We start from the raw sequence: 15,700 nt of genomic DNA, 5'->3' as shown, positions 1-15,700 counted from the left end.
GTACTAAGCCTTTGGAGGGGGATAAAGTACCAGCCAATCAGCTCCTGTCATGTTGCAGGCTGTCTTCGAAAAAATGACAGTTAGGAGCTGATTGATTGGTAGTTTATCTCCATCCACTTTATCTCTCTCCGAGACCCCTGTGTGCCTCAGCCATCAGATGCTGCCTCTTGCCTTGCGTCATTGATGCCCATCATCCATTAATGGCTAGCCACCGATGGCTTTATCATCGATGTTGGGGATCTGATGTTTCTCGACCATCAATGGCAGAGATCGCAAAAATGTTGTTTTTCTCTCAGCGCAGGAGGCACGCCACTTAGCCCCGCCCTCTGTCATTTGGCCAACCGCTTTGCCCCACCCACTGGCACAGCACCCACCTCCCATGATTGACCCACCGTGTCCCAGCCACAGCATTCCGTAGATGCTTTCATACTATCGATGTTAAACACTGATGGCACCATTGATGGTGAACACTTCAATCGCCATCCGTAACTTGTGTAGCGCAATCGGGACGGTAACTGGCTAGCAGAGGAGAGGGGAGGTCGGTCTCAGTTCTGCTGCAACAGTTCCCTGCATCACTACAGACAGGACAAAGCACATAGAACAAGTTAATTTATATTATTAAGCCTATACATTTCCCCCTTAGCCTGAGTCAATTGTGGGGACCTCAAACTGCAAAGAGGAACAGACACCTCCCACTATAGCAAGCCCAGCCCCTGGCTTCTAATAGGCTACTCCTACCCCAGCAGCCTGTCCATCAACACAGCATCACCATAGGCCCAATCCAAGGGACAGCCCTTCTGTACCATACTTACCCCACAAACCTGGGCACTTATATGCCACCTGCCCCTTTTCCCATCCCCCATACTATCTAATTCCTGTGCCTGGGCCTAGTCTGGGGGGTCACGTCACTTACTTTAAATGTGCTTCTTCATAGCGTAAGTCTGACACGGAACGCTGTGCGGTAAACGCTGTCTGCTGAACATTATGCCGCATTATTTCAAATATGAATAGAATTTATTTTTATCCAGATCTAAACCATAAACCGACTGTCAGGTGTTCTCCGCAACAAAACGAAGCAGCGTAGACGTTAACATGCGCAGCGCGCAATATATCTTCTCCGTTTTACAACAGGCCGCAATATCCATGTTTCATTCTGCACATTATCTGTATTAATGTATTGTACAAATCTATTTAATCAGGAAATAATGAAATAATCAGGGGGTGTAAATATAGATTTAGAATAGAAAGTTGCTGGTTGCTGGGGGATATGTGTAGTTTATCGTGCGCTGTAGCAGGTGAATTGTGTGCGTTATGTACAGAGCGGCACTTGACAAAGAGCATCATAAATAAACACAGTAATTATTTCCAGCATGGACACAAAATAGCCCGACGTGCAGTGAATTACAGTGCGGCAGTAATCCTCATTTGCATTTTGCTATAAGGGTAAACTATGGTATGTAGAGCTCAGAGGCTCACTGACAGCGAGACTGGGGCAGCGTTATATTACTGTATAAAGGTCCCGCTGGATAATTAGGGGAGACCCTCCGGAATAGAGACGGTCAGAGTGTGATTGGGTGAGGCTGACGGGGATTTATGACTCTCTAATCGTCATGTAATAGGCTTGTAAATGAGAACAAGCACTTCTCAAAATGTATATATTCCTAAATGGAGCGTTACGGTAAAACACATTGATCAGTTTTATTCTCACTTTCTACTACAGAGGAGAAAATGTAATATAGGGGTCTATTTACTAAGCAGTGTTAGGAGACAGAGTGAAAAGTAATAAGGTGCCAGCCAATCAGCTCCCAACTGTCATCTCACAGGCTGTGTTTGTAAAATGACAGTTGGGAGCTGATTGGTTGGCACCTTATCACTTTTCACTCTGTCTCCTAACACTGCTTAGTAAATAGACCCCATAGTGTATTGTCCCCTCCCCATCCATCACAGTCTGTTTTTATGTCCTTCCCGTATTGGGTGGAAGTAACCTGGGAGCTCCAACAGGGGTGGAACATCGCTAGGCCCCTCAACAAAATTCGGGTAGCGTCCGTGTGACTCTGCTCTGGACCCCGGGCCCTACTCATTCATGATAACTGCATCTGGCCTTTCCCGAGTGGCTCATGTGCCCCCTGTGCCTGTGCTGGGTGATAGGAGCAGAGCTTGGGACTCAGAGGGACATGGGGGGTGATCTAGCACTGCTGGGCCCCATCTCATGCATCTCCTGTTGATTCACCTTTGTGCTGTAGTTTCCTCCCACTGTCTAACACCATACATGTAAGGTAATTGGTTGCTCTCTGGCTGCGGTATGGAATTTAGAGTGTAAGCTCTGGAGCAGGGACTAGTACAAATGTATTTAACATTCTGAGATTGCCCAGCACTGATAGGGCCATTACTCTTGAGAGCCTCGTCTCAGATGGTACCATATACTTGGGGCAGGTGAGAGGAGGCTGGCACCTGCCTGGCCCCCGACATGCCAGCGAGTGTTGTGACTCCTGTGCCCAGCTGGGTACAATATGCTGACACTAGATAAATGATAATAATAATAATAATAATAATAACAACCCACAAGTGTAAATCACGTCTTATAATTGTCTTATCTATACCAAAGATAACCATGCCCTATCACTCATATAAAGATGATTATTTACTGTTCCATGGATTGTTTACCCCCTATAGGAATACACCTGTTATATGGTCTATGTGACCAGACCAGTTGCACATTCTCACTATAATCAGGGATAGACTTTATTTTGTAGCAATATTGCACTCGCTGTGCCCATGGTTAAGTGTTGTTATTTATACGCAGTGTAACCCCAGAAACATCTCGCTTCATTTAATCTAATTATTACCATACTTTCATTGAATTACATGACGTGAAGCTGCCACATTGCTCATTCAGCCCAAGGTTACCATAATGACCCCAGAAGCCAGCAGAGCTCCTACGTACGACGTTACATACATGCTGGATTTATGCTGTGACTCACACAAGAAATGTTGTTATAATGTTGCTTATAGATCTTTCCTTTCTTTGTAGCATTCTGCGAGGGGGAGTGCCGGTATGGTGGGACTTGTGTGGCCCCTAACAAATGTGCTTGTCCCCCTGGATTTACAGGATCTCACTGTGAGAAAGGTAAAATTCTATTATTTACATCAAAGGCTGATATAATACAATGCAGACAGCAGGACTGTGCCAGTGATGTGAGATGGTTTAAGTGTCAGTGTGCCAATCATATGGGGACCCCAAGTATCAGTGTGCCAATCATATGGGGACCCCAAGTGTCGGTGTGCCAATCATATGGGGACCCCAAGTGTCAGAGTGCCAATCATATGGGGACCCCAAGTGTCAGTGTGCCAATCATATGGGGACCCCAAGTGTCAGTGTGCCAATCATATGGGGACCCCAAGTGTCAGTGTGCCAATCATATGGGGACCCCAAGTGTCAGTGTACCAATGATAAGGGACCCCAAGTGTCAGTGTACCAATGATAAGGGATCCCAAGTGTCAGTGTGCCAATGATAAGGGATCCCAAGTGTCAGTGTGCCAATGATAAGGGATCCCAAGTGCCAGTGTGCCAATGATACGGGGACCACAAGAGTCAGTGTGCCAATGATACGGGGACCCCAAGTGTCAGTGTGCCAATTATATGGGGATCCCAAGTGTCAGTGTGCCAATTATATGGGGATCCCAAGTGTCAGTGTGCCAATTATATGGGGATCCCAAGTGTCGATGTGCCAATGATAAGGGATCCCAAGTGTCGATGTGCCAATGATAAGGGATCCCAAGTGTCAGTGTGCCAATGAAAAGGGATCCCAAGTGTCAGTGTGCCAATGATAAGGGATCCCAAGTGTCAGTGTGCCAATGATACGGGGACCCCAAGAGTCAGTGTGCCAATGATACGGGGATCCCAAGTGTCAGTGTGCCAATTATATGGGGATCCCAAGTGTCAGTGTACCAATGATACGGGGACCCCAAGTGTCAGTGTGCCAATGATACGGGGACCCCAAGTGTCAGTGTGCCAATTATACGGGGACCCCAAGTGTCAGTGTACCAATGATACGGGGACCCCAAGAGTCAGTGTGCCAATGATACGGGGACCCCAAGAGTCAGTGTACCAATGATACCAGGGACCCCAAGTGTCAGTGTGCCAATGATACGGGGACCCCAAGTGTCAGTGATATCGGCCACCAAGTGTCAGTAGGCATTTTGGGATGAGAAGAGTCAGTTGTGTATATACTGTATATGAGCAGAGGCTGCAGTCAGATACAGGCTGGGCTTATCTCAGTGCAGGTCAGGGTAATGACGGTAAATGACTGGTGGAATGACGGTAAATGACTGGGGTAATGACGGTATATGACTGGTGGATGGCTGCCAGATAAGCACATTTCTGTAAATATACTTGTCGACTGTTGAGCTTTACTAGATTCCTCAGAGCCGTTATGTGTTTTATTGTCCAGAAAATGAATGGTGACTGGCTTATTACACAGCGCTGGAATTCCAATCAGTTACTAAGCGTTAGTAATCGTGCTAATTACTTTCCTTCCTCACAGCTGAAATCCTACTAATTAATTGATTGTGACAGTTCGGCCTCTGGTTTGCCCCAGGCGAGTGTAGTGAGGATCCAGATTTGGCACCAACTTCATCATCTTTTACTTTAATTGAGAGCAGGGAGGAGAATGTGTCACAGCGTTCAGGAGTGACTGACACTTTGGCTGTTCTAGCACAGTCTGGTAACAACTCCACTCAGATATCACTTGTAAGAAAAGATTTTACCTAAATGAAATGATGGTGCTAGGTAGGTACTGTACCCCATCTTACTGTACCGGTGCTAGGTAGGTACTGTACCCCATCTTACTGTGCCGGTGCTAGGTAGGTGCTGTACCCCATCTTACTGTGCCGGTGCTAGGTAGGTACTGTACCCCATCTTACTGTGCCGGTGCTAGGTAGGTACTATACCCCATCTTACTGTGCCGGTGCTAGGTAGGTGCTGTACCCCATCTTACTGTGCCGGTGCTAGGTAGGTGCTGTACCCCATCTTACTGTACCGGTGCTAGGTAGGTACTGTACCCCATCTTACTGTACCGGTGCTAGGTTGGTACTGTACCCCATCTTACTGTGCCGGTGCTATGTAGGTGTTGTACCCCATCTTACTGTGCCGGTGCTAGGTAGGTACTGTACCCCATCTTACTGTAAAGGTGGTAGGTACTGTACCTCATCTTACTGTACCGGTGCTAGGTAGGTACTGTACCCCATCTTGCTGTACCGGTGCTAGGTAGGTGCTGTACCCCATCTTACTGTACCGGTGCTAGGTAGGTGCTGTACCCCATCTTACTGTACCGGTGCTACGTAGGTACTGTACCCCATCTTACTGTACCGGTGCTAGGTAGGTGCTGTACCCCATCTTACTGTGCCGGTGCTAGGTAGGTACTGTACCCCATCTTACTGTACCGTTGCTAAGGAAGGTACTGTACCCCATCTTACTGTACCGGTGCTAGGTAGGTACTGTACCCCATCTTACTGTACCGGTGCTAAGGAAGGTACTGTACACCATCTTACTGTACCAGTGCTAGGTAGGTGCTGTACCCCATCTTACTGTACCGGTGCTAGGTAGGTGCTGTACCCCATCTTACTGTACCGGTGCTAGGTAGGTACTGTACCCCATCTTACTGTACCGGTGCTAGGTAGGTGCTGTACCCCATCTTACTGTGCCGGTGCTAGGTAGGTACTGTACCCCATCTTACTGTACCGTTGCTAAGGAAGGTACTGTACCCCATCTTACTGTACCGGTGCTAGGTAGGTACTGTACCCCATCTTACTGTACCAGCCCTAGGTAGGTACTGTACCCCATCTTACTGTACCGGTGCTAAGGAAGGTACTGTACCCCATCTTACTGTACCGGTGCTAGGTAGGTACTGTACCCCATCTTACTGTACCAGCCCTAGGTAGGTACTGTACCCCATCTTACTGTACCGGTGCTAGGTAGGTACTTTACCCCATTTTACTGTACCGTTGCTAAGGAAGGTACTGTACCCTATCTTACTGTACCGGTGCTAAGGAAGGTACTGTACCCCATCTTACTGTACCGGTGCTAGGTAGGTACTATACCCCATCTTACTGTACCAGCCTGACATAGGACTTCCACCCCAAAATCAGCACGGCTGCTGCGGCCATTTACAGGAATGCTGCAAGGAAATAACTGACACTCCCTAGATACACGTTACCATGGAAATAGTAATTGTATCCACAAATTGTTTCCATGGTAACAGGCGTTGCCAAGGGGCCTGGCCAAATGACAGCAACTGATGTGCCGGATAAGTCATATTTCAAGTATTGGGATTGGTTGAATTGAAATAATGAGGCACTGATAAGTCACATGGTAGGGATAGAGCCAATAGGCAACTTTACAATATAGCAGTGACAGTTACAATATAGCAGTGACAGTTACAGTATAACAGTGACAGTTACAGTATAGCAGTGACAGTTACAGTATAACAGTGACAGTTACAGTATAACAGTGACAGTTACAGTATAGCAGTGACAGTTACAATATAGCAGTGACAGTTACAATATAGCAGTGACAGTTACAATATAACAGTGACAGTTACAGTATAGCAGTGACAGTTACAATATAGCAGTGATAGTTACAGTATAGCAGTGACAGTTACAGTATAGCAGTGACAGTTACAATACAGCAGTGACAGTTACAATATAACAGTGACAGTTACAGTATAGCAGTGACAGTTACAGTATAACAGTGACAGTTACAGTATAGCAGTGACAGTTACAGTATAGCAGTGACAGTTACAGTATAACAGTGACAGTTACAGTATAACAGTGACAGTTACAGTATAGCAGTGACAGTTACAGTATAGCAGGGACAGTTACAGTATAGCAGTGACAGTTACAGTATAACAGTGACAGTTACAGTATAACAGTGACAGTTACAATATAGCAGTGACAGTTACAGTATAGCAGTGACAGTTACAGTATAACAGTGACAGTTACAGTATAGCAGTGACAGTTACAATATAACAGTGACAGTTACAGTATAGCAGTGACAGTTACAGTATAACAGTGACAGTTACAGTATAGCAGTGACAGTTACAATATAGCAGTGACAGTTACAGTATAGCAGTGACAGTTACAGTATAACAGTGACAGTTACAGTATAGCAGTGACAGTTACAGTATAACAGTGACAGTTACAGTATAGCAGTGACAGTTACAATATAACAGTGACAGTTACAGTATAGCAGTGACAGTTACAGTATAGCAGTGACAGTTACAGTAAAGCAGTGACAGTTACAGTACAACAGTGACAGTTACAGTACAGCAGTGACAGTTACAGTACAACAGTGACAGTTACAATATAGCAGTGACAGTTACAGTATAACAGTGACAGTTACAGTATAGCAGTGACAGTTACAGTATAGCAGTGACAGTTACAGTATAACAGTGACAGTTACAATATAGCAGTGACAGTTACAGTATAACAGTGACAGTTACAGTATAGCAGTGACAGTTACAGTATAACAGTGACAGTTACAGTATAGCAGTGACAGTTACAGTATAACAGTGACAGTTACAGTATAGCAGTGACAGTTACAGTATAACAGTGACAGTTACAGTATAGCAGTGACAGTTACAGTATAACAGTGACAGTTACAGTATAGCAGTGACAGTTACAATATGACAGTGACAGTTACAGTATAGCAGTGACAGTTACAGTATAACAGTGACAGTTACAGTAGAGCAGTGACAGTTACAGTATAGCAGTGACAGTTACAGTATAACAGTGACAGTTACAGTATAGCAGTGACAGTTACAATATAGCAGTGACAGTTACAGTATAGCAGTGACAGTTACAGTATAACAGTGACAGTTACAATATAACACTGACAGTTACAGTATAGCAGTGACAGTTACAGTATAACAGTGACAGTTACAGTATAGCAGTGACAGTTACAGTATAACAGTGACAGTTACAGTATAGCAGTGACAGTTACAGTATAAAAGTGACAGTTACAGTATAACAGTGACAGTTACAGTATAGCAGTGACAGTTACAATATAACAGTGACAGTTACAATATAGCAGTGACAGTTACAGTATAGCAGTGACAGTTACAGTATAGCAGTGACAGTTACAGTATAAAAGTGACAGTTACAGTATAGCAGTGACAGTTACAGTATAACAGTGACAGTTACAATATAGCAGTGACAGTTACAGTATAAAAGTGACAGTTACAGTATAGCAGTGACAGTTACAATATAACAGTGACAGTTACAGTATAAAAGTGACAGTTACAGTATAACAGTGACAGTTACAGTATAGCAGTGACAGTTACAGTATAACAGTGACAGTTACAATATAGCAGTGACAGTTACAATATAACAGTGACAGTTACAATATAGCAGTGACAGTTACAGTATAGCAGTGACAGTTACAGTATAACAGTGACAGTTACAATATAGCAGTGACAGTTACAGTATAAAAGTGACAGTTACAATATAGCAGTGACAGTTACAGTATAGCAGTGACAGTTACAGTATAACAGTGACAGTTACAGTATAGCAGTGACAGTTACAATCTAGCAGTGACAGTTACAGTATAGCAGTGACAGTTACAGTATAACAGTGACAGTTACAATATAGCAGTGACAGTTACAGTATAACAGTGACAGTTACAATATAACAGTGACAGTTACAATATAGCAGTGACAGTTACAGTATAAAAGTGACAGTTACAATATAACAGTGACAGTTAAAGTATAGCAGTGACAGTTACAATATAGCAGTGACAGTTACAATATAGCAGTGACAGTTACAGTATAAAAGTGACAGTTACAATATAACAGTTACAGTATAACAGTGACAGTTACAATATAGCAGTGACAGTTACAATCTAGCAGTGACAGTTACAATCTAGCAGTGACAGTTACAGTATAGCAGTGACAGTTACAATCTAGCAGTGACAGTTACAGTATAGCAGTGACAGTTACAGTATAGCAGTGACAGTTACAATATAACAGTGACAGTTACAATATAGCAGTGACAGTTACAGTATAAAAGTGACAGTTACAGTATAAAAGTGACAGTTACAATATAACAGTGACAGTTACAATATAACAGTGACAGTTACAGTATAGCAGTGACAGTTACAGTATAAAAGTGACAGTTACAATATAACAGTGACAGTTACAGTATAGCAGTGACAGTTACAATATAGCAGTGACAGTTACAGTATAAAAGTGACAGTTACAATATAACAGTTACAGTATAGCAGTGACAGTTACAATATAGCAGTGACAGTTACAATATAGCAGTGACAGTTACAGTATAAAAGTGACAGTTACAATATAACAGTTACAGTATAGCAGTGACAGTTACAATATAGCAGTGACAGTTACAGTATAGCAGTGACAGTTACAATATAACAGTGACAGTTACAGTATAACAGTGACAGTTACAGTATAGCAGTGACAGTTACAGTATAACAGTGACAGTTACAGTATAGCAGTGACAGTTACAATATAGCAGTGACAGTTACAGTATAACAGTGACAGTTACAGTATAGCAGTGACAGTTACAGTATAACAGTGACAGTTACAGTATAACAGTGACAGTTACAGTATAGCAGTGACAGTTACAATATAGCAGTGACAGTTACAATATAACAGTGACAGTTACAGTATAGCAGTGACAGTTACAATATAGCAGTGATAGTTACAGTATAGCAGTGACAGTTACAGTATAGCAGTGACAGTTACAATACAGCAGTGACAGTTACAATATAACAGTGACAGTTACAGTATAGCAGTGACAGTTACAGTATAACAGTGACAGTTACAGTATAGCAGTGACAGTTACAGTATAACAGTGACAGTTACAGTATAACAGTGACAGTTACAGTATAGCAGTGACAGTTACAGTATAACAGTGACAGTTACAGTATAGCAGTGACAGTTACAGTATAACAGTGACAGTTACAGTATAGCAGTGACAGTTACAGTATAACAGTGACAGTTACAGTATAGCAGTGACAGTTACAGTATAACAGTGACAGTTACAGTATAGCAGTGACAGTTACAGTATAACAGTGACAGTTACAATATAGCAGTGACAGTTACAGTATAGCAGTGACAGTTACAGTATAACAGTGACAGTTACAGTATAGCAGTGACAGTTACAATATAACAGTGACAGTTACAGTATAGCAGTGACAGTTACAGTATAACAGTGACAGTTACAGTATAGCAGTGACAGTTACAATATAGCAGTGACAGTTACAGTATAGCAGTGACAGTTACAGTATAACAGTGACAGTTACAGTATAGCAGTGACAGTTACAGTATAACAGTGACAGTTACAGTATAGCAGTGACAGTTACAATATAACAGTGACAGTTACAGTATAGCAGTGACAGTTACAGTATAGCAGTGACAGTTACAGTAAAGCAGTGACAGTTACAGTACAACAGTGACAGTTACAGTACAGCAGTGACAGTTACAGTACAACAGTGACAGTTACAATACAGCAGTGACAGTTACAGTATAACAGTGACAGTTACAGTATAGCAGTGACAGTTACAGTATAGCAGTGACAGTTACAGTATAACAGTGACAGTTACAATATAGCAGTGACAGTTACAGTATAACAGTGACAGTTACAGTATAGCAGTGACAGTTACAGTATAACAGTGACAGTTACAGTATAACAGTGACAGTTACAGTATAGCAGTGACAGTTACAGTATAAGTGACAGTTACAGTATAGCAGTGACAGTTACAGTATAACAGTGACAGTTACAGTATAGCAGTGACAGTTACAGTATAACAGTGACAGTTACAGTATAGCAGTGACAGTTACAATATGACAGTGACAGTTACAGTATAGCAGTGACAGTTACAGTATAACAGTGACAGTTACAGTATAGCAGTGACAGTTACAGTATAGCAGTGACAGTTACAGTATAACAGTGACAGTTACAGTATAGCAGTGACAGTTACAATATAGCAGTGACAGTTACAGTATAGCAATGACAGTTACAGTATAACAGTGACAGTTACAATATAACACTGACAGTTACAGTATAGCAGTGACAGTTACAGTATAACAGTGACAGTTACAGTATAGCAGTGACAGTTACAGTATAACAGTGACAGTTACAGTATAGCAGTGACAGTTACAGTATAAAAGTGACAGTTACAGTATAACAGTGCCAGTTACAGTATAGCAGTGACAGTTACAATATAACAGTGACAGTTACAATCTAGCAGTGACAGTTACAGTATAGCAGTGACAGTTACAATCTAGCAGTGACAGTTACAGTATAGCAGTGACAGTTACAGTATAGCAGTGACAGTTACAGTATAAAAGTGACAGTTACAGTATAAAAGTGACAGTTACAGTATAGCAGTGACAGTTACAGTATAACAGTGACAGTTACAATATAGCAGTGACAGTTACAGTATAAAAGTGACAGTTACAGTATAACAGTGACAGTTACAGTATAGCAGTGACAGTTACAATATAACAGTGACAGTTACAGTATAAAAGTGACAGTTACAGTATAACAGTGACAGTTACAGTATAGCAGTGACAGTTACAGTATAACAGTGACAGTTACAATATAGCAGTGACAGTTACAATATAGCAGTGACAGTTACAATATAACAGTGACAGTTACAATATAGCAGTGACAGTTACAGTATAGCAGTGACAGTTACAGTATAACAGTGACAGTTACAATATAGCAGTGACAGTTACAGTATAAAAGTGACAGTTACAGTATAGCAGTGACAGTTACAGTATAACAGTGACAGTTACAGTATAGCAGTGACAGTTACAATCTAGCAGTGACAGTTACAGTATAGCAGTGACAGTTACAGTATAACAGTGACAGTTACAATATAGCAGTGACAGTTACAGTATAACAGTGACAGTTACAATATAACAGTGACAGTTACAATATAGCAGTGACAGTTACAGTATAAAAGTGACAGTTACAATATAACAGTGACAGTTAAAGTATAGCAGTGACAGTTACAATATAGCAGTGACAGTTACAATATAGCAGTGACAGTTACAGTATAAAAGTGACAGTTACAATATAACAGTTACAGTATAGCAGTGACAGTTACAATATAGCAGTGACAGTTACAATCTAGCAGTGACAGTTACAATCTAGCAGTGACAGTTACAGTATAGCAGTGACAGTTACAATCTAGCAGTGACAGTTACAGTATAGCAGTGACAGTTACAATATAACAGTGACAGTTACAATATAGCAGTGACAGTTACAGTATAAAAGTGACAGTTACAGTATAAAAGTGACAGTTACAATATAACAGTGACAGTTACAATATAACAGTGACAGTTACAGTATAGCAGTGACAGTTACAGTATAAAAGTGACAGTTACAATATAACAGTGACAGTTACAGTATAGCAGTGACAGTTACAATATAGCAGTGACAGTTACAGTATAAAAGTGACAGTTACAATATAACAGTTACAGTATAGCAGTGACAGTTACAATATAGCAGTGACAGTTACAATATAGCAGTGACAGTTACAGTATAAAAGTGACAGTTACAATATAACAGTTACAGTATAGCAGTGACAGTTACAATATAGCAGTGACAGTTACAGTATAGCAGTGACAGTTACAATATAACAGTGACAGTTACAGTATAACAGTGACAGTTACAGTATAGCAGTGACAGTTACAGTATAGCAGTGACAGTTACAGTATAGCAGTGACAGTTACAGTATAGCAGTGACAGTTACAATCTAGCAGTGACAGTTACAGTATAGCAGTGACAGTTACAGTATAGCAGTGACAGTTACAGTATAACAGTGACAGTTACAGTATAGCAGTGACAGTTACAATATAACAGTGACAGTTACAGTATAACAGTGACAGTTACAATATAGCAGTGACAGTTACAGTATAGCAGTGACAGTTACAGTATAACAGTGACAGTTACAGTATAGCAGTGACAGTTACAATATAGCAGTGACAGTTACAGTATAACAGTGACAGTTACAGTATAGCAGTGACAGTTACAGTATAACAGTGACAGTTACAATGTAGCAGTGACAGTTACAGTGTAGCAGTGACAGTTACAATATAGCAGTGACAGTTACAGTATAACAGTGACAGTTACAATATAGCAGTGACAGTTACAGTATAGCAGTGACAGTTACAATATAGCAGTGACAGTTACAGTACAGCAGTGACAGTTACAGTACAGCAGTGACAGTTACAGTATAGCAGTGACAGTTACAGTATAACAGTGACAGTTACAGTATAGCAGTGACAGTTACAATATAACAGTGACAGTTACAGTATAGCAGTGACAGTTACAGTATAACACTGACAGTTACAGTATAGCAGTGACAGTTACAGTATAACAGTGACAGTTACAATATAGCAGTGACAGTTACAGTATAGCAGTGACAGTTACAGTATAACAGTGACAGTTACAGTATAACAGTGACAGTTACAATATAACAGTGACAGTTACAGTATAACAGTGACAGTTACAATATAGCAGTGACAGTTACAGTATAACAGTGACAGTTACAATATAGCAGTGACAGTTACAGTATAGCAGTGACAGTTACAATATAGCAGTGACAGTTACAGTATAACAGTGACAGTTACAATATAGCAGTGACAGTTACAGTATAGCAGTGACAGTTACAATATAGCAGTGACAGTTACAGTATAACAGTGACAGTTACAATATAGCAGTGACAGTTACAGTATAGCAGTGACAGTTACAGTATAACAGTGACAGTTACAATATAGCAGTGACAATTACAGTATAGCAGTGACAGTTACAGTATAGCAGTGACAGTTACAGTATAACAGTGACAGTTACAGTATAGCAGTGACAGTTACAATATAACAGTGACAGTTACAATATAGCAGTGACAGTTACAATATAACAGTGACAGTTACTGTATAGCAGTGACAGTTACTGTATAGCAGTGACAGTTACAATATAGCAGTGACAGTTACAGTATAACAGTGACAGTTACAGTATAGCAGTGACAGTTACAGTATAGCAGTGACAGTTACAATATAGCAGTGACAGTTACAATATAGCAGTGACAGTTACAGTATAGCAGTGACAGTTACAGTATAGCAGTGACAGTTACAGTATAACAGTGACAGTTACAGTATAACAGTGACAGTTACAATATAGCAGTGACAGTTACAATATAACAGTGACAGTTACAATATAGCAGTGACAGTTACAGTATAGCAGTGACAGTTACAGTATAACAGTGACAGTTACAATATAGCAGTGACAGCTACAATATAACAGTGACAGCTACAGTATAGCAGTGACAGTTACAGTATAGCAGTGACAGTTACAGTATAACAGTGACAGTTACAGTATAGCAGTGACAGTTACAGTATAACAGTGACAGTTACAATATAGCAGTGACAGTTACAGTATAGCAGTGACAGTTACAATATAGCAGTGACAGTTACAGTATAGCAGTGACAGTTACAGTATAGCAGTGACATTTACAGTATAGCAGTGACAGTTACAGTATAACAGTGACAGTTACAATATAGCAGTGACAGTTACAGTATAACAGTGACAGTTACAGTATAGCAGTGACAGTTACAATATAACAGTGACAGTTACAGTATAGCAGTGACAGTTACAGTATAACACTGACAGTTACAGTATAGCAGTGACAGTTACAGTATAACAGTGACAGTTACAATATAGCAGTGACAGTTACAGTATAGCAGTGACAGTTACAGTATAACAGTGACAGTTACAGTATAACAGTGACAGTTACAATATAGCAGTGACAGTTACAGTATAACAGTGACAGTTACAGTATAGCAGTGACAGTTACAGTATAGCAGTGACAGTTACAATATAGCAGTGACAGTTACAGTATAACAGTGACAGTTACAATATAGCAGTGACAGTTACAGTATAGCAGTGACAGTTACAATATAGCAGTGACAGTTACAGTATAACAGTGACAGTTACAATATAGCAGTGACAGTTACAGTATAGCAGTGACAGTTACAGTATAACAGTGACAGTTACAATATAGCAGTGACAATTACAGTATAGCAGTGACAGTTACAGTATAGCAGTGACAGTTACAGTATAACAGTGACAGTTACAGTATAGCAGTGACAGTTACAATATAACAGTGACAGTTACAATATAGCAGTGACAGTTACAATATAACAGTGACAGTTACAATATAGCAGTGACAGTTACAGTATAGCAGTGACAGTTACAATATAGCAGTGACAGTTACAGTATAACAGTGACAGTTACAGTATAGCAGTGACAGTTACAGTATAGCAGTGACAGTTACAATATAGCAGTGACAGTTACAATATAGCAGTGACAGTTACAGTATAGCAGTGACAGTTACAGTATAACAGTGACAGTTACAGTATAGCAGTGACAGTTACAGTATAACAGTGACAGTTACAGTATAACAGTGACAGTTACAATATAGCAGTGACAGTTACAATATAACAGTGACAGTTACAATATAGCAGTGACAGTTACAGTATAGCAGTGACAGTTACAATATAGCAGTGACAGTTACAGTATAGCAGTGACAGTTACAATATAGCAGTGACAGTTACAGTATAGCAGTGACAGTTACAGTATAGCAGTGACAGTTACAGTATAACAGTGACAGTTA

At 40.8% G+C, this 15,700-nt stretch overlaps 1 protein-coding gene across 1 annotated transcript in view; it reads left to right on the top strand.

The window, feature by feature from the left end:
* The first annotated feature begins 448 nt into the window (after positions 1-448).
* Positions 449-15,700, top strand: part of LOC148481522 (protein kinase C-binding protein NELL1-like) — a 326,609-nt gene continuing 311,357 nt past the window's right edge. The window contains exons 1-2 of the mRNA XM_088453297.1: positions 449-511; positions 3,013-3,127. Of these exons, the coding sequence (XP_088309423.1) occupies positions 449-511; positions 3,013-3,127 (178 nt within the window). The remainder of the gene's footprint in view (positions 512-3,012; positions 3,128-15,700) is intronic.

The sequence above is a fragment of the Taudactylus pleione genome, unplaced genomic scaffold (genome assembly GCF_031769625.1).
Source record: "Taudactylus pleione unplaced genomic scaffold, aTauple2 ptg000577l, whole genome shotgun sequence".
In the NCBI taxonomy this organism is placed as follows: domain Eukaryota; kingdom Metazoa; phylum Chordata; class Amphibia; order Anura; family Myobatrachidae; genus Taudactylus; species Taudactylus pleione.
Note: the sequence above shows the minus strand (reverse complement) of the source record. Positions and strands in the feature narration are given on the sequence as shown.